General features: G+C 40.3%; 1 protein-coding gene across 1 annotated transcript in view; it reads right to left on the bottom strand.

The window, feature by feature from the left end:
- Window positions 1–23,734, bottom strand: part of DNAH5 (dynein axonemal heavy chain 5) — a 211,461-nt gene that overhangs the window by 65,684 nt on the left and 122,043 nt on the right. The window contains exons 52-57 of the mRNA XM_044916686.1: window positions 22,274–22,446; window positions 17,293–17,423; window positions 13,106–13,259; window positions 11,726–11,993; window positions 1,324–1,555; window positions 49–163 (exon numbers count right to left, since the gene is read on the bottom strand). Coding sequence (XP_044772621.1) covers window positions 49–163; window positions 1,324–1,555; window positions 11,726–11,993; window positions 13,106–13,259; window positions 17,293–17,423; window positions 22,274–22,446 — 1,073 coding nt within the window. The remainder of the gene's footprint in view (window positions 1–48; window positions 164–1,323; window positions 1,556–11,725; window positions 11,994–13,105; window positions 13,260–17,292; window positions 17,424–22,273; window positions 22,447–23,734) is intronic.

The following is a 23,734-nucleotide window of genomic DNA, read 5'->3' as shown; positions in this document are numbered from 1 at the left end:
TACCAGGAATGTAAAACACAAATAGTATATGCATGAGTGCCCACACACCATGTCGGCTTTATCATTGGCCACTTGGAGCTCCTTTTCTTTCGCTTCCAGTTCTTTGCTCAGGGCTGCAACAGACTCTGAGGCTTCTTTTAGCTTCTCCAATCCAGTATTCATTCTAGGATTGAACATCCAAGCAAGCCATGTTAAAATGTGTGGTATTTGGCCACATTTTCCAAGCACTGATCCATTAACATGGATAGTAGTGGTCATATTTGAAGAATGAGTGTATGAGCAAATAGCATATCCAAGAGGGCTTGACAAAAAGAATATGCACCCAGGGTTGATACCAGACTGAACACAGGTGTATGTTTTTCATAGACTGCATGTGGGAGCATGAACTCATTATAGCCCTGCATAACATGAAGAATGATGATGGGTCTAGAAGCTGTATCATGCAGAATACATGCTTAATGAAGTTTAATTAAATGACAATAGACTTCAAATGCTTGAAGCCCTAACTCAGAAGAAGAAAAATAAATAATTTCTGTTTAAAAAAAAAAAAAGACTAATTAAATTAAAAGAAGAAAGGTTTGGGATCAAGGAAAGAAACAAATCTGAAGTCATCAGAACAACCCTGTGAAGGAACCACTCACTGTCTGGACCTGAGATAATGAGACCTCAAAGACCAGAGCTCTCAGAATCAGTCAGTCCAATCTCCTACCCAGGGTCCCTTATGGAACAGCCCTGCTGGTTCTGGCTATATGTAGGCAGAAGCTAGAAATGATCAGAAAAAAGCAGGCAGAGCAGTGAAACCTGGAACAGGTTGAAGCAGGGTATTCACCATGCAGTGAACATCAGCATCACCCAGACTCTCCTATCCTAGACACCCAGAAAGGGTGGGAAGAGAAGGACAAGAGAGGGAGACAGGAATTATTTCTACCATTATAACATTTGGTATTATAATAAGTGGTAGGCCACATAAACACTTGGCAGTATTTTATTCTACTGGGCAAGAATAAAGCTCCAACAATCATGGAATAATCCTTTGAATAGGCTTGAGAGGGGGGTGTCTTGGCCTCAGCACTATTGGCATTTGGGGCTGGATGATTCTTTGCTGTGGAGGGCTGTCCTGTGCACTGTAGGATGTTTAGCAGCATCCCTGACCTCCCCTCATCTGACACCAGTAGCACCCCTTCCCAGCCCCTACCACCCAAGTTGTAACAAAAAAAAATGCTTCTAGTCTTGCAAAATGCTCACTAGGAAACAAATGTGCCCCCAGTCAAGAACCACCATTTTAAAATAACCTTATATCTGAACTTCACACTTGACGCTTACCTACTGGCTAGAGTTTGCACTTCCACATGTTTTTCTCTGTACGTGCACTTATAGCCCTGAATAAAGGAGAGGTAGGACTTGGGAGTCACGTGAGTAGAGCGTCGGAATCTCTGGAAATAGTCAACACACTTCTCAGCCACCCCATCCTGGAAGGAGCCCATGCACTGGACCACTTCCTTCTTGGTTTCCAAACTGCAGTCAATGTCATAGGAGGACAGGAAGTGTTCGGACACTAGAAAGAATAAAGATGGCAGCGTGTGAAATAGGAACGTGAACTGCCATTTTAAAAGTTAACGGGCTATTTTTGAAACATTTAGACATTTCTCGGGACTGCATACCATTTTTATAGCCCCAGCTAGGTAGATACTTGTAGGCATTTTTGGCCCCAGGCCTACGACTTCAACAATTTTATTTTCCCTTTCATGTACAAAACTATAACAGAGCTCAAGACTCTCATCAGTCTTTATTTTCTGGTACTTATGCAAAGAAGTCTCTTCTGCCCGGCTGCAGGCTCTGCTCAGCAGCCAGCCTATTCTACGCTGTTCTATACATAAGGGTCAAAGTGGTACAAATAACTCAAAATTCAGTGCCCACCTGGTACTCATATTTAACAAACCCATTTATTTTTAAGCACAGAACCTGTCATACCCTTAATTCCCCCCAAGCTCTGACTGCATTTGGTATGTGGAATGTTTGTCACTAAGTTTTTTTATGCCTGGGCCATCTTGTTCCCAAAAGTGGCTGCTGGCCACTTGCAGTCAATTCTAATTTACAGCGTCCTTTAAAAATGTTTGGGTAAAAACCTCCTGTTGGAGACCTTCATCTTCCCAACAGCGCCAATCATGGGACCAATTCTAAGGCAGCATTTCCTATTATAGGAATAGGCCATAAAGTCAGAGCTAATCAATTACCATGTACACATCGGTGTCTGCCACCCTTTCACCCCTGTGATAGGGCCATGCAGAGAGACTAGTATGAAACTTGGTCTCAACCCTAAAGAATTTACAAAGGTTATGCATGATGCAGTTAAAAATTATTATACCATCTTTACATAGGTTAGAAAAAATTGCCTTTGGATTTGCTTGAAAAGTACTTAGAATATTGAGTAATATACATAAGGGTTGCAAATAGAAATATGGTCAATAAAAAGGGAAGGAAAGAGAAGGAATCAAGTAAACAAACCTATCAGGTGAGAGTTGGCCAAGCTATAAAAAATGATTAGTAATTGATCAGTAAATTAATTTATTAAAGCAGTAATTGTGGGGCAGCATTTACATCTATGTAAATAATGGGTACCATATATCAGCTTGGTTATAAACAGTTTACCATAGACACTGGAAGGCAATAAATCAAGACTCAGAAGTCATATTTTCTCATGAGTTAAGCAACCTCTACAAAGAACATTTTAAATTACAGGAAGTTTAAGTCTAGGCACTGGAAACATAGGAACAATCCTTGCTTATGATAAAGTTTTTGTAGGTATTAAGTCCAACAGCTGCAATATTCACCATGCACCACACATGATACTAGGTGCTTTACTTGGCATTATGGTGTATCTTCAGCAAAGTTCCCACTTCCCGAAAACCCCCTTGTATTTACCATGTAATGATTTTTTTCCTTTTTATATGAACAGAAGGTATCAATAATGGTGACTTCTTTCTTTATATAGCAAGTATTCTTTTTGTCTCTCCAAAAAGTCAAAGAGAATAAAAATAGGGTGGATTCAAAGTATATTTTTCCAAAGACCCCAATCTCTGGTGCAAGAAAGGTTATGGAAAGAATCAGATCACTGTCACTTGGGGTGACATGGGGTGACCCATGACTGCTAAGACTCAAGCAAGAGGCCATGGAAAACCCTTCCAAGGTCATCATCATCCAATCACCAAAGCAGCAATGCCAGTTTGGGGGCCCACCTTCAGACTAATGCTTGAGGTTGGTGTGGGTTATATTTTGGTAATGTGTGTTCATATCACCTGATGGGGATTAGGTGAGATATGTGTGGGACAGAGAGGAGAATGCTGGGCTCCGTCACTGAATTTTGGTGTCCTTGGATTTCTACCTCATTTTGATTAAAAGAACTAAAGTCACAAAGTGAAAAAGGCACATTGGTTGCCTGTCCAGTAGCCATCCCCTCTCTTTGTTACTAAAAGAATCTCTATTTTGCTCAGGGTAACAATCTGCCCAACTAAAATCCTTTGATTCCCCCAGACTCTCTTATAAGTAGGGGTGACCCAGTTCAGGCCAATGACATGTAGACAAAAGTTCTTGGGGAAGAACGCTGTCCTGAGATAAAAGGCAAACTTCATAAGGCATCGACAAACATGATGTTTGGGGATGCAGCAGCTACCTTGTGCCTGTAAGAGTAAGAGCCACACCCTGAGGATGACAGCAAGAGAGAAGGAGTAAGATCCCCCAATGGCATCATCCTGGATTGCACAGCTCTGCATTTTCTTGGTAGCAGGAAAAGGGGGGAGGGAAAAAAAATACTTGTTTGAGCAACGACTTCTCTGGTGTTCTCTACAGCCAAACACATCTTAACTGATACATTCAGAGGGCAAGCATGTCTAATCTTGGCAAATCCTAAATCACAAAACTGTATCAGTTAATCCTTACAACATCTCCAAGTGATGAATTTTAATATGTACCTCTTGTAGATAAGAATAATAGGGCTTAGAGAATTTACTTGCAGATAGCAGATGTGCAATTCTAACCCAAGGATGATGGACTCCAAAGTCCATGTCACCTTGATTTAGAAATTCAAAGAGAACCAAACTATGTAGTCTTTAGAATGCTAAGCAAACATGTTTAATTGCACCCAAGGTTCAGAAATATTTACTGACTACTCTGCTTCATAAACAAAAGGTGCTAATTTTTCTGGAAAACCGTGGGTACTATTGTGGTTGGTATTACTTTCTGAGGGGTCATTATGTGCACTTGCCTCATTTACGCTATATCACTAGTTGTGAGCAAATGCAGAAGCAGGGGAGGCTAATTCATAAGACCAAAATCTTATATATTATAAATCAAGTAATAATCTTCAAAGAGGGCCATTTTATTTACATAATTAAAATGGACTACCTTGAAAAAAAATATGCCATATATATATATGCTATTGATTTTGCTTGAGACTTTATTTTCAAGTGAAGATGGCCTATTCTCATAGCAATGGGCATGTTTAAAATGTAATCTAGAAGAACATTAAAAATTGTCTTTACCTTGGAGAAATCTAAATGAAGTGCATGGATTTAGCAGTGACATTAGAATCACAGAATAGCATTAAGAAATACAAGACTACCATCTTAACAATACTGGAATTAAAAGAAAAAAACCTAATAAAAAATGAAATAGAAAAGGAGAATCAAAATGCCTCAGCTGATAGAAATCTCTGCCCTTCAGTCTCTAAAACAAACAAAAAAATTAAAACTGTAACACAACACTACAAATTGATGCCAATATCCCTAAACAAACCTCTGAAAAAGTAGAAACTGCTTTAAATCAGAAATTCAAAATTAAAAAGAAACTGACCAAATAATGTATCAAGAAGAAATGCAAAAAGAATTGACTGAACTCAGGAAATAAAAAGTAAAAGACAAACAGTTTAGAAAATAAAGTAACTAAAATAAAGTAACCAAGGAAGGGACAAAGAAGAGGGGAAAAAAGAAAAAGAAATATAAGACAAGACCACCAGAATGAAGATAATAAGACGTTTAGAAACAATTCAAAACAACTCCATATAAAGCTAAAAACAAAGGTTTGCCAAAATGGAGATTACAAAATGGTGGCAAAGACAGGATTTTACAACATTAAACAAAGCATATTTTTCTTTAAATGCTTCATCAAGAGACTTAGTCAATTTAAATTCACATATATAAAAACCTCACACTTTTTCCAAAAACACTTTAGTTATTAAAATACTATAAAATATTGTATTAACCTTCTAAGCATCTTTATTTATTTTTTTTTTATTTATTTGTGACAGAGAGCGAGAGAGCACAAGTGAGGGGGAGTGGGGCAGGGGCAGAGGCAGAGGGAGAAGCACTCTCGTGCTTAGCAGGGAGCCCAGACGCCTGGGATCATGACCTGAGCCAAAGGCAGACTCTTAACCGACTGAGCCACCTGGGCACCCCCTGAGCATCCTTAAATTAGAAAAATACTCTATACAATAACAATAACCCAAAAAAGAAATTAAGAAAGCAATCTAATTTAGAGTAGCATCAAAAAGAATAAAATACGTAGAAATAGACTCCACCAAAGGAGATGAAAGACTTATACACTATAAAATACTAATGAAAGAAATTAAACACAAATATATGGAAAGACATCTCATATTTAGAATTATTATTTTTAAATGTCTATACTACCCAAAACAATCTACAGGTTCAATACAATCCCTATCAAAATTCCAATGGCATTTTTTTACAGGAATATAGAAAACAATCCTAAAATTCATATGGAACAACAGAAAATCCCAAATAGCCAAAGCGATTTTGAGCAAGAACAAAGTGGGAGGCATCACACTTTCCTGACTTCAAAATATCTTACAAGGTTACACTAATCAAACAGTATAATATTAGCATTAAAAATAGACCTATACACCAATGGAAGAGAAGAAAGTGAGAAATAAACCCATAATATGTGGTCAACTGATTTTTAACAAGGCTGCCAAGAATATACACAATGGGGAAAGAATAGGCTCTTTAATAAATGGTGCTGGGAAAACTGGATATCTACATGCAAAAGAATGAAATTGGACCCTTGTCTTACACCATACACAAAAATCAACTCAAAATAGATTAAAGACCTAAACGTAAGACCTGACACCATAAAACTCCTAGAAAAAAACATAATGGGTAAACTCCTTGACATTGATCTTGGCAATGATTTTTGGGTATGACACCAAAACACAGGCAACAAAAGCAAAACCAAAGTGGGATGACATCAAACTAAAAAAATCTTCTTCATGGCAAAGGAAGCAATTAACAAATGAATAAGTAACTTATGGAATGGGAGAAAATATTTGCAAACCATACTTCTAATAAAGGGTTAATATGCAAAATAAAGAACTCCTACAACTCAATAGCAAAATGTAAGTAACCTGATTAAAATGGGCAAAGGAACTGAAAAGAGATTTCTCCAGAAAAGACATACAAATGGCCAACAGGTATATGAAAAAGTGCTTAACATCAGCAATCATCAGGGAGATGCAAATCAAAATTACAGTGAGATATCACCTCACCCCAGTTAGGATGAATGTTATCAAAAACAAACAAAAAAAACCCAAAAGATAACAAGTGTTGGCAAGGGTGTGGGGAAAAGGGAGCCCAAGTGCACTATCAGTAGGAATGCAAACTGGTGGAGCCGCTATGGAAAACAGTGTGGAGGTTCCTCAAAAAATTAAAAATAGAGGGGTGCCTGGGTGGTGTAGTCGGTTAAGCATCCTACTTGGTTTTGGCTCAGGTTGTGATCTCAGGGTCATGAGACGGAACCCCACATCGGCTCCACGCTCAGTGCAGAGTCAGCTTTAGTTTCTCTCTCCCTCTCCCTCTGCTCCTCCCCACCCTCTCTCAAATAAATAAATAAATATTAAAAAAAAAACAAACAGATGGGGCCCTGGGTGGCTCAGTCGGTTAAGCATCTGACTCCTGATTTTGGTTCAAGTCATCTCACAGTTGTGGGATCAAGCCCTGTGTGGGGCTCTGTGCTCAGCATGGAGTCTGCTCGAAATTCTCTCTCCCTCTCCCTCTGTCTCTGCCCCTCTCCCTGCTCGTGTGCTCTCTCTCTCTCTCTCCCTCTCTCTCAAAATAAATAAATAAAATCTAAAAAATAATAATAAAAATAAAAAAATAAAATAAAAAATAGAATTACCATATGATCCAACAATCTCACTTCCAAGCACATATCCAAAGGAAATAATACCACTATATCAAAGAGATATCTGTGCTCCCGTGTTCACTGCAGCATTATTTACAGTTGCCAAGACATGGAAACAACTTAAATGTTTGTTGATGTATAAATGGATATACATGCAATGGAATATTATTCAGCCTAAAAAAAAAGATGGAAATCCTGCCATTTGCAACATGGATGAACCTGGAGGGCATTATGCTAAGTGAAATAAGCTAGACACAGAAGGGCAAATACTACGTGACACCACTTATACAAGGAATCTGAAATTGTCAGAGTCATAGAAGCAGAAAGTAGAACTCTGATTGCCAAGACTAAGGGGAGGGGGTACATTTCCCCTCCTCCCAGTCAAAAAGTCAAAAAATACAATGTTTCAGTTATACAGAATCTACTGTACAGCAAGATGCCTATAGCTAACAATACTGTTTGTAAACTTAAAATTAGCTATGAGAGATCTTATGTTGTGTTCTTATCACAAAATAATAACAATAATAATTAAAGAAGTCAGGAGGAAACTTTTGGAGGTGATGGATATGTTTATGGCATAGATTATGATGATGGTCCCATGGGTGTATACTTACTTCAAAATTCGTCAAGTTGTATATTTTAATTATGTTCAGTGTTTTGTATATCATTCATACCTCAATAAGCTGGTTTAAGAACAAAACTAAAGTCTATCTTAAATTATAAATTAATTAATTAATATTAATTAATTATAGAAATATACATTAATTTAATACTTTTCTGGGAAATATTCAGTATAATCTAAATGAAATATACTAACACAAACAAAATTGTGTATTTCCTTACTGATGTGGCTGAAGATAATAATTTAATTTAGAATCAGCATCCTGAAGACAAATAAGGTTGGTTCTAGAAACCTTGTTGCTAATTTTCCAAAAAGGATAAATAACACTTAAATCCCTAAGTATATTAAGTATTTCCAAAACCCACAGATGGTATTCTTTCAAAATAACATAAGCCAGGTTCCAGGTTAATGTTAGGTGTATAGATTTTATATTTATTGCATAAAGGAACTATGTCTCATATCTTATAATTATTTTATCCATTACCATGACTAGCACAGTAAACACTTACAGACTAGACTGGAGATATAACCACAAAAGATTACAGGTTATCAAAGGTGTAAGAACATTTCAAAACCGAGGTGCATGATATAAAGTATATGTACTATAGATATAGGAGGTCCCCAAAAGGAGGGGGTGGGAAACTAAACATTCCTAAGTGAACAAAGAAAGAGTAAAGGATGTGATGTGATTAAGCTTTGGAATGTAGATAAACAAAGGAGATGGCAGAGAATATTCTTGATCTAAGGGGGACAATGTGTGGAGGATATGGATGATTAAAGTATATTCAGGGGCACCCGGGTGGCTCAGTCAGTTAAGCATCCAACTCTTGATTTTAGCTCAGGTCATGATCTCAGGGTTGTAAGATCAAGCCCTGGTCAGGCTCTGCAGTGGGCGTGGAGTCTGCTTAAGATACTCTCTCTCCCTCTCCCTCTGCCCCTCCCCACTGCATGCTCTCTCTCTCTCTCTCTCTCTCTCTCAAAAAAAAAAAAAAAGGCAGGTTCAGAACACAAAAGTGGTATATCTGGGGGAAAAAAAGAGGGAAGGTTTGTGTTTGGTTAGAGAAGACTGGAAGTAAGTCACGGCTGTACTACAGAAGGAAGATGAATTTTGACAGACTGACTCATTCTTCAACACTGCAAACATCAGACACTGGTAGCTGCCAAGACTGTGAATGAAAGGCAGGTAGTCCTTGACCTCATGGACTTTTTAGTCGAGCAGGACAAATGAGCATTAATCAAATACACACACAACTAAGTATATAAACTGCAAACTGTGGTTAGTCCTAGGAAGGAAGAGCAGAGTCCTAGGAAGAGCTAACACGGGAACAGGCTCCGTGGGGAGAAAGGGAAATGGGATGGCTCCCCTGAGGAGCATCATCCAAACAATGGAGGAGGGTGCCAGTCAGATGGAGGAAGAGGGCGTCGCATGGGAAGAAAAAACAGCCTGTTCAAGGATCAGGAATAACAGAGCAGGGGGAAAAAAGCAACCTGAGGGGAAGCTGGGGAGGTGGGCAGGGCCACTCTTCCCATCCTAGAAGACCAGGCTAGAGACCATGGCCTTCTTCCCAGGAGCAAGGGGAGGTCATAGAAGGTTCTAAGTAGAAAGCAGTGTGGTTGGGTTTGTGTTTTCATCATTCTTGTTTCGGCAATGTGAGATGGATGGCAGACGGCTGAATCAGGAGGAGAGGTCATCAGAAAGCTATTTGGGTTTTCCAGGTGAGCAACAATGACAGCTTGGCCTAGGATGTCTGTCTATGAGAGGGAAAGAACTGGAGACAGTCCCCCAATATTTAAAAGATAGGGTCAACGAGACTTGGAGATCGAGCAGACTTGAGAGCTGAAGGAGGCCCAAATGTTCCAGACAAAGCTCTCTGTACAGTTCAAAGGATGATGGCAGGACTTCCTGGGAGAAGGACCAGAGGAGAGGAAGGTCAGTATCAGCCACTTGGAGTAGCAGTCTGTGAAACCCCCATGAGAATGTATCAAACAAGCAGCCAGCTGAGTGCACAGATTTCAAGCCAAAGGACAGGCTAAACTGCAAAGAGAAGCTGATAGAGCCTATCACCCAGGAGGCTGAGGATGAGCTTGCCTGGGAAGAAGATTGGAGTGAAGAAAGAAGTCCACCTTACCCTGCCCTATGCCTGGCTCCAGAAATAGCATGGAGCTCAAAAAATACGTTCTCAATAAACAAACAGGGAGATGCAACCATGAAAGTCAGGACACTTGCTAGGAAACAAGGACAAAGAAATGAAAGTTTCCCTGACCTCTATGTAATCCTGGCTTGGGATGATACAATGAGATTTAAAAGAAAGGGGTGGATTTGTGAGAAATTAACAAAGGAAAGATCAATAAGACCTTTGTCTTGTAATAGAAGAGATGACTGAAATAGAGACCTCGCAGGGCTCTGTATTTAAATTAAATCATCTTAATTATGGTATATTACAATGTTTGTCACCTGAAATTGTTATTTTATTGTTCATCATAATGCCTTACATGATACTCCACAAAGTCCTTCCACACTAATTATCATATTTCATAGTTAACTTTAATATAGCTCTGAAATTCTGTCATAGTGCTCTGCATTTAAATCCTACTTCAAGGAATTTTGAAGTTTAACCCTTAGTTGTATTCACATTTTAATAGGACTTAAAACTGTAAAACATTGACCTTTTCTCAAACTTTATAAGACAAAAGAGAAACTGTACATGTGTATTTCAAATACGTTTAAATATTCTGTGTTTAAAAGCCACAGATTGGAAGACCATTATTGTCAACAGCACTATGTAGAGAACAGAATGTCTCTGGTAGATAAGAATAAATACATATACATAATAAATGTGGGTTCTGGCCCCAGTACTGATCCTAATGGCTTCTTACATCTCTGACAATTCCCTCAGTTTCACTCTCCCCAATTCTCCATCTATAAAGGTCAGGAGATGGGCTAATCGGTTGTTCTCACGGTGGGTTCCACAGAACTGGAGAGCCAGATGTGGACATGGCACAGATGTGGGATGAGAGGACAGGCTCTAGAACCCCCCCTCACCTCCACTTTTCGCTGTTTTATCTATTAGGACCACCTGCAAGGTTTTACTGAGAAATGGGACTCTTCTTAATTATTAAAATATAATCAGACAAAAAGTTTGAAAACCACTGCCATGAATCCAAGCACTCCCTGAGGGTCTGGTCAGGGGTGACACCTAAACATCCCTACCATCTAAAATACCCACAAGTAATTTCTCACCAAAAGCTGAAAAACCATAAACTAAATGATCTCTAACGTCTCCTCTACCACGTCCATGTTCAGTTTCATTTAGAGCGAGAGAGACATTCATGTTCCGCAGGACGGATGATCGTGGACAGAACTGGAAGCAGCCAAGGACCCAAGTCACAGAACACTCTAACATCCGTCTCCAAGGACAGGAGCCAGCAGAGCATTGCCAGGTAAGGTCTTCTTCTTTGATGTCCAGCACTGTAGCCACAAGAACAGAACGTCCAAGAGACGTTCAGCTTTAGCTACTCTGAGGTTGAACACAAATACTACCAAAGTAGTTAAAACCTCCGTGCCTTCCTGGGACATCTTGGAAGACGTCTGGGTATCCAACTGAGACAAAGCCTTCCAGTATCCCTGAAAAGACTAGAGTTACTAGAAATCAACCCAAGGGAGTACAAGATTGAAGATGAGTGTCTGATAACCACACTCTGGGGAAAATTAGCTACCTAATTTTTGCACCTTTGGTGAAAGAGCACCATCTTGCAAAAATCCTCAAATATTAGACAAAGTGACTTCAGGCTCAATCCAGGACAGAGACAGCAAAGAGCACAGAATGTAAACACACACACACACACACACACACACACACACACACACTGTTAACCAAAAACTGTGACCAAAGTTTCCACCACACTAACCAGCAACTAAGGCATCCTTAGGCCATCGGCTGAACCAGTCAATAGTACATCCTGAAATAAGGGCAGGGAACTTCAATGCTCGATTTCGAAATTTCTCCCCAACAGGTGAAAAGCAGAGGACAATGTGAAGGTTCTGTCGGACCCGACTCATGAAGTAGTCATGCAGGTTCTCATTGGTAGGAGGGCGCCTGGGGTATTCTTTCTTCATGACAGATAGGAGATCACTATTAATTTCATCAATTTCATCACAAGCAAACAGGTTGGAGACCTTCAAAAGAAGAGCAGACATTCAAATTCAGTACAGACACGTGAAAAGAGATCAAAATACATAGCTCAATACATATGATATCTTTCCTCCATTTGTGTTCTTAAACTCACCTTTAGAAAATTAACCAAAGTCTTCATGACACAAACAAATGGAAAGATATTCCACACTCATAGGTTAAAAGATTTAATATTGTTAAAATGTCCATCCTTCCCAAAGTGGTGTAGAGATTCAATGCAATCCCTACCCAAATACCAACAGTATTCTTCACAGAACTAGAACAAACAATCCTAAAATGTGTATGGAACCACAAAAGACCCCAAATAACCAAGGCAATCTTGAAAAAGAAGAACAAACCTGGACATATCACAACCCCGTATTTCAAGATATACTACAGAGCTATAATAAACAAAACAGTATGGTACTGACACAAAAACAGACCTACAGATCAATGGAACAGAAGAGAAAGCACAGAAATAAACCCACACTTACATGTTCAAATAATCTATGACAAAGGAATTGAGAGCATATAATAGGGAAAAGACCAACTCTTCAATAAATGGTGCTGGGAAAACTGGACAGCTACATGCAAAAGAATGAAAATGGACCACTCTCTCATTCCATACCCAAAAATAAACTAAATATGGATTAAAGACCTAAATGTAAGACCTGAAACCATAAAACTCCTAGAAGAAACACAGGCAGTAATTTCTCTGACATCAGCCGTAGAAACATTTTTTCTAGGTGTGTCTTCTCAGGCAAGGGAGACAAAAGCAAAAATAAACTATTGGGACTACAACAAAATAACAAGCTTTTGCACACCCTTTTTTAAAAAAATTAACCAAAGTCCTCAAGATAAGATACCCCATATTTTAAATACACAAATGATTCTATTATTAACTGCAAAGTCATAGCTCTTTAAAGGGGTAAATGGACATATCAAAAATCCAATCAGCTGTTTTGTTCTCTAAAACCCAACAGAAAAAGCAATTCTTCCTACTGATTTCCTAATCCCCAATAACAGCACTCACTCAAAAACTCTAATGGAAGGAAAGAGCTCTAAAGTTGGAGGGCATCTGAAGAGTCAAAATGCATGAAGATAAATGAGCTCCTACCTCACCCGATGATAAAACATTGTTCATATATTCCAAAAATGACTCATCCTTAATCTCCTTGTCTGTAAAGATAAAAGTGATTCCTTTGCCTTGCTGCCCCGCCGTTCTATACAAAATCTTCAAGTCTTCCACCAGATTTGATGTGTTGTAGGATCTAAAGCGATATTGTCATTGTGTCATTAGCTAAACTATTCTGATGGGAAGGAAAGATCCTTATAACAATGCTTTATGCCATTTGGTTAATCAAAAGAAATACTGATGTTGTTTCATCAGATAAGAATTTTACTGTAGGGCGCCTGGGTGGCTCAAAAGTTAAGCATCTGCCTTCGACTCAGGTCATGGTCCCAGGATCCTGGGATCGAGCCCCGCATGGGGCTCCCTGCTCAGTGGGGAGTCTGCTTCTCCCTCTCCCACTCCCCCTGCTTGTGTTCCCTCTCTCGCTGTCTCTCTCTGTCAAATAAATGAATAAAATCTTTAAAAAAAAAAAAAGAATTTTATTGTATGTGAATGTTACTGGTTCATTATATTTCCTTATAAAGATGAAACTGATTTTTAAAAAATTTCTTTCATTTTCTAATAGCTATTCCTTTGAGAATAATAGAGGCACATCTTGGTAAAATTTTGAGTACTTCACCACTCATGAAAGTTAAGAGCTATTTTTTCCATTGAGGCATAACTGACATATAACATTATCTTAGTTTCAGGTACACAACATATTTCCATACTTGTATATATTGCAAAATGATCACCACAATAAGTCTAGTTAACATCAAGTCAAGTAACATTATATTTACCTGCAAATATGAAACTGGTTTTTAAACTCCGTATTTCATTAACTATTATAATTAATTTTTTACACACAAAATAAAAATCTAGAGTGAAAAGTCAACCTGAAACCAAAATATCATTTTTACCACAACTAAATGTCATCTAAATGGGTATGCTTCATTTTGAAAATATTTGGTGGTAAGGCTAATACAAAAGTCAAATTGGAATGCTTATTACGCACCCATCAGTAATTGGTATTTTTTTTTAAGATTTTTTTTTTATTTGTCAGAGCATGAGCACAAGCAGGGAGAGCGGCAGGCAGAAGCAGGCACCCTGCTCAGCAGGGAGCCCAATGCGGGACTCGATCCCAGGACCTGGGATTATGACCTGAGCTGAAGGCAGACGCTTTATGACTGAGCCACCCAGGCGTCCCTGCAATTGGTATTTTAGAAGATACCTCATAAATTAATCGAAATTAAATCATTTCAAGCTTTAATTATGTAGGCTGAGGAAAATGCCCTAATTCAAATGGTGCCCTCTTGGGACGCCTGGCTGGCTCAGTCAGAAGTGCATATGACTCCAGATTTCAGGGTTGTAAGTTCGAGCCCCACATTGGGTATAGAGGTTACTTAAAAATAAAATTTTTTAAAAAAGTAAAATAAAATAAAATGAAATGAAATCTTAAAAAAAATGGTGCCCTCTCATCCCCCAACACAATTATTTCATTGCATCTTTGGGTCCCCTGTAAAAGAGTCTTCTGAGCAATCAGTCTACTGTAATAGAACAGCTGAAAACATGAAATATCCCACCCTAAATCTTCTTTCACTGACAAAAGCAATCCTTTAGTGGAAATCAGCCTGCAGTCATGAAATATTAGAGATGTCCCAAAACAGAGTAGCCCAATACCTCCAAAAGTAAAAATAAAGATATTCCAATCCTGGAGATTCAGATTTACTAAATTATCATTTGAATTTTATGTTATTAAATAAACTCAGAGTTCAGACCACAAGAGCAAATGGCCTTCTGATTTTTTTTAAAGCTACTATTTAACTCTATGTTCTGTGCTTTTTGGTCATCTAAAACCTAAATCCTAGAACCAGAAATCCCACCACGATACATCAATATTTTAAGAAAATGTCTGCAGAAGTGCGATCTGAGAGATTAGAAAAGAATTTCAAACACGCAGTCCTCCACTGGAGAGGGAAAGAGAGAGAAAGCTTCTCCTGACTTGGGAAAACTTTCAGCCCAGTCCCCTGGATCAAGGGCCCACTGCCTCAAATAATGGCCTGAGCCCTCTAACACATGGCTGTGCTTCCCAAATGTGAGGCTCTTGCTTGCTGAATCTTGGCCACATAGCTATGCAGAGGCTTGGGCAGTAAGATGGTCTCTTGAAGGTGTGAGAAGGCAAAGGCTTTGGCCTTCCTTTTCATCATAATGGAGCATTCCCACTATGACATATGGAGGAACTAACTGATCACAGAGAGAGGAGCTGCAAGACATTTTTCCTGAGGCAGTATGGTAGAGTGAAAGTCAAGCCAGACCAGGAACCAGAAATACTGTGGTCAATTCCCAGGCAAATCTGGGATTTCAGACAAGTGATAGTCTCAGCTGTAAGATAGGCTAATATTATTATATGCCCCGCTAACTGATAAAGTTGCTTTGAAGACCAAACTAGCCTATGCATATAAAAGTGCTTTGAAAATTATAAGGCTTTATAAAAATATTAGGAACAAAAATCTCAGAGTCCAGTCTCTTTCCTGTATAGGTTATCTTTTACCTAACTCGACTGCTATCCACAAACTAGAAGAATTATACACAAGGTAATTATTTCTCTCTGTCCTAGTACTTGAAAAACAAACAGCAACCTTTTGGATTTACTCTCCAAGCAAAAGCCTATAATTCGGACCAAATGAAAAGCCTGACAACAACTCGAATACCTGGATCTTAAACCCAGATTTAATAATTTTCAATCGCTGTCCTAGCAGGTATCTATGGGCCTCCATCAGGAAGAGATGGAGGGATGCTTTGCCCAACTGGGCCAAGCCAAAGCTCTAGAGCATGGCCAACAGGCAAGACTTCCTTCTCCCACACCTACAAGTTAACCTCTAATAATTCTCAGCCCAACTAAAGTTCCCAAATTGGCCTCTTACCTCTCATCTTGGTTAATCCTGAAATTCTGTTCAGCCCCTCTGAATCACCCCTGCGTATCTCTCCATGCTGACTCTTCACTTCCTAGTTCCACCCTCACTACACATATATGACCAAGGACGACCCTCCCAGGGTTCCCTACCTTGATGAGTACATGCTTCAGGCGGGCAGCTTCCCAAGCCAGAACTAGGATGGACCAAGTCCAAAAGTTCAACTTTCCAGTGATCCTGAGTCTGTCCTTTTTTCTCCATTCTCACTGCTCCCACTCCTGACCCATCATCTCTTGCCTAGATCCCTGAGACAGCCTTATAACTATTTCCATTGAGCTCCTTCCATCCGTTTTCTGTACATACAAACCCACAGGCCCTCCCTAGCAGTAATTCATTAATGGTCTCCTGTTGCTTTAGGATAAAGTCCAAATTCCTTATCATACCTTCAAAGACCTCCATTTCTATTCCTTTCCCACTTGCTATCTCACACTGCACAGCCCGCCATATTGAACTTCTTCCAGGCCTCAGTGTGACTTCACAGGTACTGACCCTTTTGCCTGGAACACTCTTCACCTCACCTCTTTTCTGAGATAATTCCTATTTGTACTCAGGTCTCAGTTTAAACATCTTTTCCTCCAGGAAGCCTTTTCTGACCATCCCCCAGACTAGGTTAGGAGTCCCTCCCTCATGTTACAACAGGAGCTGGTTGGTCTTCATTTATTTTCTTCCAGCAGACAGCACCTATGTATGACACCTTCCTGAATGAGTTGCTCCACTGTCTGACCCCCTTGACTATTAGAAGCTCTGTGATGACACAAGCCAGGTTTACCTTGCTCAGCGTGAACTCCCCAGCACCTAGCCAGTGCCTGACACATAGCCAGTGTTCCATAAATATTTCTAAACGTATGAGTTAATCAATATAAAGTTTTCATCTACTTTACTAGTTTATTAACATTCTTGAAATCTGAACTAACATGTAGTAGGGATAAATTTCTTCTGAAATACACCAAGAGGAATACATAGAATATACATGGCATGCATAACATAAAAACAGGGAGGCAGCTATTCATTATTATAAGAGGCTGAAATACTTCAAAAGCAAATTATTAATGTGAAAACTTCCTGATCTATAATAAAGGTTGAAAGGGGACGATGATAAGTCTACATTTAGGAAGGAAATGATTGATTCCTTATGTATAATATAAATGCATTAGTTCAAATGGCCTCTGAAAACCTGCTATCAAAATCCATTTCAGGTTAATTAAAGCGAAAGCGTGTTACCTTGTCAGAGTGATCTGGAAGGAAGAATAGCCAGCAATGAACGAAGCCAACCTTGTCAGGCTCTGTTTTCCTGATCCCCCCACTCCAACCAGGAGGGCATTTCCCCGGGGTGTGCCAATGACACGTGAGATCTAGAATATGGAAGAGAAAAGGCACATATCATTGTCCAATGTGAAAATATTCCATTTTTTCCTATTTATGCACTGTAAGCATTTGGGAAGACGTAAGTGTCTCAGGATCAGCACGGAGAGATACACTGGCTGGACGAAGGAGGGTATTTCTGAAAGAGAATGATGTTTGAAGAGGGTGTGTGTTGGGGGGTGCTTTGGGGAAACTTGAAGAGACCAGTACCGAAATGTCAACCCAAACTACCCCTATGGCCTGCTCTGGGTTTTAAAGGAGAGAAATAGAGGGGATGCGGAGGTTTCCTTTTAGTCTCCCAACCTAATGCAGTGGGACAGGAAAGAGAATGAAATTTCAAGACAATGTGTATCCTTGGAATACAGAACACACAGTTGATTAGAATATCCTCTACATTTGAAAAATGACAGAGTTTAAATCGAAGGGAAGGAAATTCCCAAAATGTGGTACAGGTGATGGAATTTTTAAAAAGAAGAGGAGGAGGAAGAGGAGCAGAAGGAAGAAAACAAACATAAACACCCTCCTATTATTTGGCACAGTCAGTGAGACCTAAGGAATCGACCAAGAAGTAAATATGGGTGGGCCAGTCAGTAGTCCCAGACTAATTCAAGTCCCCCTTGTGGTAGAAGTCCATGTTTCTTTAGCTTTATTGTTATTGATGAACTGCTTCTACCACCTGGCTTCCAACACCCACCTAGAGGGGATTCAGTGTACGATTCTCCTTGATGCTTTCTTCTCCATACTCCATGGAGTATGGTAACTCTTTCTCTTTCCCTCCTAATGGCAGTTTGAGCCTGGGGAATTACTGTGATACCCACTTTTCTATAGAATAATAACAGAGAGTGAGACAGGGCTGAGAAGGGTCACTTCTCTGCAGCTGGTGGAAGCCTCCTGGGGTGACCTGGGCTCTTATCTTGCCAGTGTATTGCTAAACATCCTTTCTCAGGATTACCTCATCTGGCAGGGGCAATACTTACCCCTGTTGGGACTACTCTTGTTTTCTTCCTATTGAGGTATAATAAAGTGTTGGGACTACTCTTGTCTTTTAGATTATTCCCCCCAATTTAGTGTGAGCCTGGGAAATGAAGACCATTTTCTTGTCTCTGCTGTGGATCTGAGAGCCCTCAGAATAGGTGAGGGACACACCCATCTTCCAGGCCCCTACTCACCCTGCCCACGATTCTCTCCAAAGTTGTTGTAGGCAGGGAAGGAACGGTACTGGCAAGAATGATTTGCCAATGTCTATTCATATTATTTCCCTGATATTCCTTCAAGAGGCACAGATATGGCAGGTAAGGAGCTACCGAAAACCACACTAGAATCTTCGGTGTCTTTCCTTGGTTGACATTTTTCAAAATATACAGTTTTTGTCATAACCATTTCCTTTCATTGGTGTTGGTGAATATATTAAGGGTTTAAATAATTGTTAGTTGTTAATTAATTAGGTTCACCAACATCTTTTCCTGAAACTAGGCCTAGGTCTTATATTAAAATTTTCCGGGGCGCCTGGGTGGCTCAGTTGGTTAAGCGACTGCCTTCGGCTCAGGTCATGATCCTGGAGTCCCAGGATCGAGTCCCGCATCGGGCTCCCTGCTCGGCGGGGAGCCTGCTTCTCCCTCTGACCCTTCCCCCTCTCATGTGCTCTCTGTCTCTCTCATTCTCTCTGTCTCAAATAAATTAAAAAAAAAAAAATTTCTGTTCCTAGTTTCTAGCACATGGTAAACAAACCATATACTACAAATGAACATAGACGTGAACAAGCAAGCAGAAGGGTTTAAAAGAGACTCAAAAACTCATAGTCTAATTACAAATAGAAATTAAATGAGAAAACACAATCAAGTAATACCTTTAAATGGGACTCTTTTGTCTTACTCTATACAGATTGTGAGATAGAAATATTCATTTTTCAATCCCTTTAGCAAATATTTTAAAAATTAATAATGCCCATCCTGCCCCACAGGTGCTCACATGCTAGCAGAGGAGAGAGACCTATTAACAGAAATGTGGGGATACACATTCCATGGCGAATGCAGAAACAGGTAAGAATGGTAGTGAAGGAAACTAGTGAAGGAAACAGTGCTGCTGGGTAGAGGCAAGTCTTAGTTGTGGAGCTGGAGTGTGATCTGGATCTTGAAAGATAACTAAAGTCCCTCATACAAAGAAGGGGACATGCCAGTCAGGAGCTGAGCTACATTTTAAGAAGAGGAAATGAGGGGCACCTGGGTGGCTCAGTCGTTAAGTGTCTGCCTTCGGCTCAGGTCATGATCCCAGAGTCCTGGGATCGAGCCCCGCATCGGGCTCTCTGCTAGACGGGAAGCCTGCTTCTCCTTCTCCCACTCCCCCTGCTTGTGTTCCCTCTCTCGCTGGGTCTCTCTCTGTCAAATAAATAAATGAAATCTTTAAAAAAAAAAAAAAAGAGGAAATGAGATGCAGGAAGTCTCGGAGTCAACAAAAGGCCTGAGGTATCCCTATAGAGGGGTAACTTCAGTACTAGGTACAGAAATATCAGGAGATGAGGCAGCAAAGGGTAATTTGGGGCCACACTGGGCCCTGGGTTAAATTCCAAACCTATTTATCAAGTATCTCAAGTGTGCCTATTCTCCATCCTGTGAATACAGAGGTGAATAAATTGGATGCCCACGCTCACAGAGCTTATTGCCCAGAAGGGAAAACAAACACACGCATTAATAAATTCCACATGAGGCAACATTTGCTGGGAAGGCATAGGGGTGAAATGCTCTGGAAGCAGGGTATGTTTCATCGTGGGTAGCTGATTTTTCTGGATTACATGCTAAGCAGAGCACAAGCCACAGGCTAGAGTGTTATGCAGGGGTTAGACCATGAGAAATCACACACACCATGGTCTGATTATTTACCAAAGAGGCAAAAGAACTATCACAGAGATACTCTCTGTGTTTTGAAAGAAAATCTTTATCTTAATGAAGAAGGGAATCAAGAAATACATCTGGTCTCATATCACAACTTGTTTTGCTGCAGTTTTCATCTTAATTTCATCTTAATTCTGTCTCTTGACTTTTATCATGTCTTATGACTAAGTCACACATTTCAAGGTTCACATCCACACAACACAGTTTGGATGTACTGTCCCCAGGAAGCAAGAGAGTAGAAGAGAAGGTCTGCCTAGGATATCTTATATCCTAGCTTATATCTTATATCTTAGCTCAAAAACTCCAGTCACAAATTCTTCAGCCAATTCCAAAGCAGACACAAGAGGCTGAGAGGGAAATTGAGGGAAAATAGTCAAAGACCCTATGCTAAGTCACACGTGCCTCAAATGTCAAGTCCCCACATTGTGAAGAAATGGTCATCGTTCATCGTCTGTGCATGAAACATAGAAATGAGAGAGTTCTAGAAAACTACCTCAAACATAAGACTAACACAAATAGTCTCATCTTCAATCTGAGCCATTAGGAAATCCTAGGCATACCAGATTTTGTCTCCAAAAGACATTAGTTATAAAGTTGCCTTTGGTATTATTTATTTTCTTTCATTCTTCTTCTTTTTAATCAGTAAGTATGACAGAATTGCTATCATTATTTATATTTGGAAGGACATTTTTGCTCACAACTCAGTACAGATGTCTCAGACTCTGAGAATTCAGAATGTCCAAGCTATATGCCCTCATGTGGGGGGACACTCAACCTAAAATGGCCACTCTGTCTTCCTCCTCCTCCCTGACATACTCCAGCCTTCCCCACCCTCTTCTACTTTCAAAGGGAGGGTCAACTAGATGAACTCTAGATTCAGTAATTATCAGAGGTGACAATTTATAATTATGAGATTTTTCCTTATGGTTTAACCTAAGTAATGGAATACAGCCTCGAGCTATCCTCTTTCTAACTAAAAGGATGTAGTCTGAAAAAGTAACTGACATCAACAGAGTGAGAATATCAACAACATATTTAAAATGGCATTATCTTCCACAACAGAGAAATTAGATCACATAAGTTATCGAATAAATAATATATCTTACTTTCAACCTTTGAGAGTCAACTCTCCTATGAATAGATACTGGAATGACGCCTGTGACAAAGTAGAAAGGAAAATGTACTTTCCTGGTGGATTTAATTCTAAGAGAATTTTCATCCAGCTCAAAATCAATTGTTTATGCATTCTTTTTTAATTATCATTTCTAACTGTGGTGAAATATATATAACATAAAATTTACCGTCTTAACTATTAAGCACATAGTTCAATGGCATTAAGTACATTTATATTTTTGTGCGACCAACAACTATCTCCAAAACTCTTTTCATCTTGCAAAAATGAAACTCTGTACCATTAAACACTCTGCATTCTCCCTACCCCCAAGGCCCTGGCAATCACTATTCTACTTGCTGTCTCTATGATTTTGACTATACTAAGTACCTCCAATAAGTGGAATCGTAACAGTATTTATCCTTTTGTGACTGGTTTCTTTCACTGAGCATAGTGTCTTCAAAGTTTATGCACTATTTTTTACTGCTCTCTTTTGCTTAATGCAAAAAAATAAGCAGACTTTTTGCCTGTGCTTTGAACTCAGATGTCAACCACATTCATTCTATGTGGTGAAAACACTGAGCTGGAAGCCATATAGCAACACTGAATAAAATTATATCACACATTTGAAGTATCCATGCTCTGATATTTCAGCTGATTTTCAGCCTATAGGTGTGACATGTTGCATTCAGTTTAGAAATTAAATTGGAATATGGCACTGAGTTTATTTTCAAACTGAATATTCTTCCAGGAGATGAAAACGAAAGAGGAGGGAAAAAATTCTAGTGTGAAGCCAAGCGTCCATCACTCTGGGGAGGTGTCACAGGGTATGGCCACTGACCTTGACTAAGTGAACCATGGAGTCCTCGAAGAACACCAAATCCATGCCAGTGCCACGGATGCTCTCATTATACAGCTGCAGGAACATATTCAAGCGCTCCTTTAGGTGATCGAAAGATTCAATTGGCTCATAAATTTTGGGCATTTCAGCATCAGCCTCCTCGGGTGTTTCACCTGGTATTAGGGAAAAAGAATTTGTTTTCTTCATATCACTGGGCTTTACTAGTTCCTTCAACCTAAATTAATACACTCATAGGTCGACAATTTCACACTCAATAATACCGATTTTCATCCAAATGCCATATTATATATTTTTAGAAAAGAAAAGAAAGCAATAGATCGGGGGAAAGATGGCAGAGGAGTAGGGGACCCTATTTCAACGGGTCCCCGGAATTGAGCTGGATATCTACCAGACCACTCTGAGCACCCACGAAACCAGCCTGAGATGTAAGAAGATCTGGATCTCTACAAACAGAATATCGCAGGTGGTTGGTTTTGAGGTACGAAGCAGGGAGCCGTAATTCCGCGGGCAGGTATCTGAGGATAATCGGCAGCGGGAGGGTGCCTGGCCGTGGGGATCCTACACTGCCTGTGAGCGACAGCCTCGCACTCTGGGGATGGGGCACAGACTCGCAGACCAGTAGCGGCGGGGAAAGGACTCCAGGGCACCATCCGGGGTGGAAACCCGGAGCGGCGGGGTTGCGCCTGCGAACTGCAGCCCCCGGGCCGGAAAACCGGAGCACCAGGGTCGCAAGCGCACACACTGGGAGCAGCTGGCGGTTTTAGAAGCACAAAGGGCAGAGACGTGCCCGACCTGGAGGCAGAACTGGGAGCGCTGCGGAGGGGCGCACAACCCAGGCCGCTGCAGTTTATAGCAGCACGGACAGAAATGGAGACGGTGTGGCCTGGAGAGCTCACTGAAGAACAGACTGAGGTCTCTCTGCTCTGAGGCAGAGGGTTGGAAACGGTCTCTTCTGCTCTGACTGGCGGAAGAGACGCGGAAAGCCGCCAGGGAAAGCCGCCAGAGAATAAAAGCCCCCAAAACTGATTCCCGCTGAGCCCATCCCCCACCACAGGGGTGCAGGGCAACTCCGCCCAAACAGGGTTGCCTGAGTAACAGCGCGGCAGGTCCCTCCCACTGAGTAATAGCATGGCAGGCTGGGAAAACAAGAGGCCAGCAACCCTAAGGTCCCAAGAAAACAGGTGCATCCTGCTTGGGTCCTGGTCAATAATTTGGACTCTATACATTCCCTCAAACACCCATCAACAGAATGACTAGGAGGAGGAGCTCCCAAAATAGAAAAGACTCAGAGGTTATGACTTATGCTGCAGATTTACAAATGGATACAGATATAACCAAGATGTCGGAGATGGAATTCAGGCTAGCAATTGTGAAGACAATGGCTAGAATGGAGAAATCAATTAATGGCAACATAGAGTCTCTAAGGGCAGAAATAAAAGG

Source organism: Neomonachus schauinslandi, chromosome 7 (genome assembly GCF_002201575.2).
Source record: "Neomonachus schauinslandi chromosome 7, ASM220157v2, whole genome shotgun sequence".
NCBI lineage: Eukaryota > Metazoa > Chordata > Mammalia > Carnivora > Phocidae > Neomonachus > Neomonachus schauinslandi.
The sequence above is the reverse complement of the archived record's forward strand: the minus strand, read 5'-3'. Positions and strand labels throughout refer to the sequence as shown.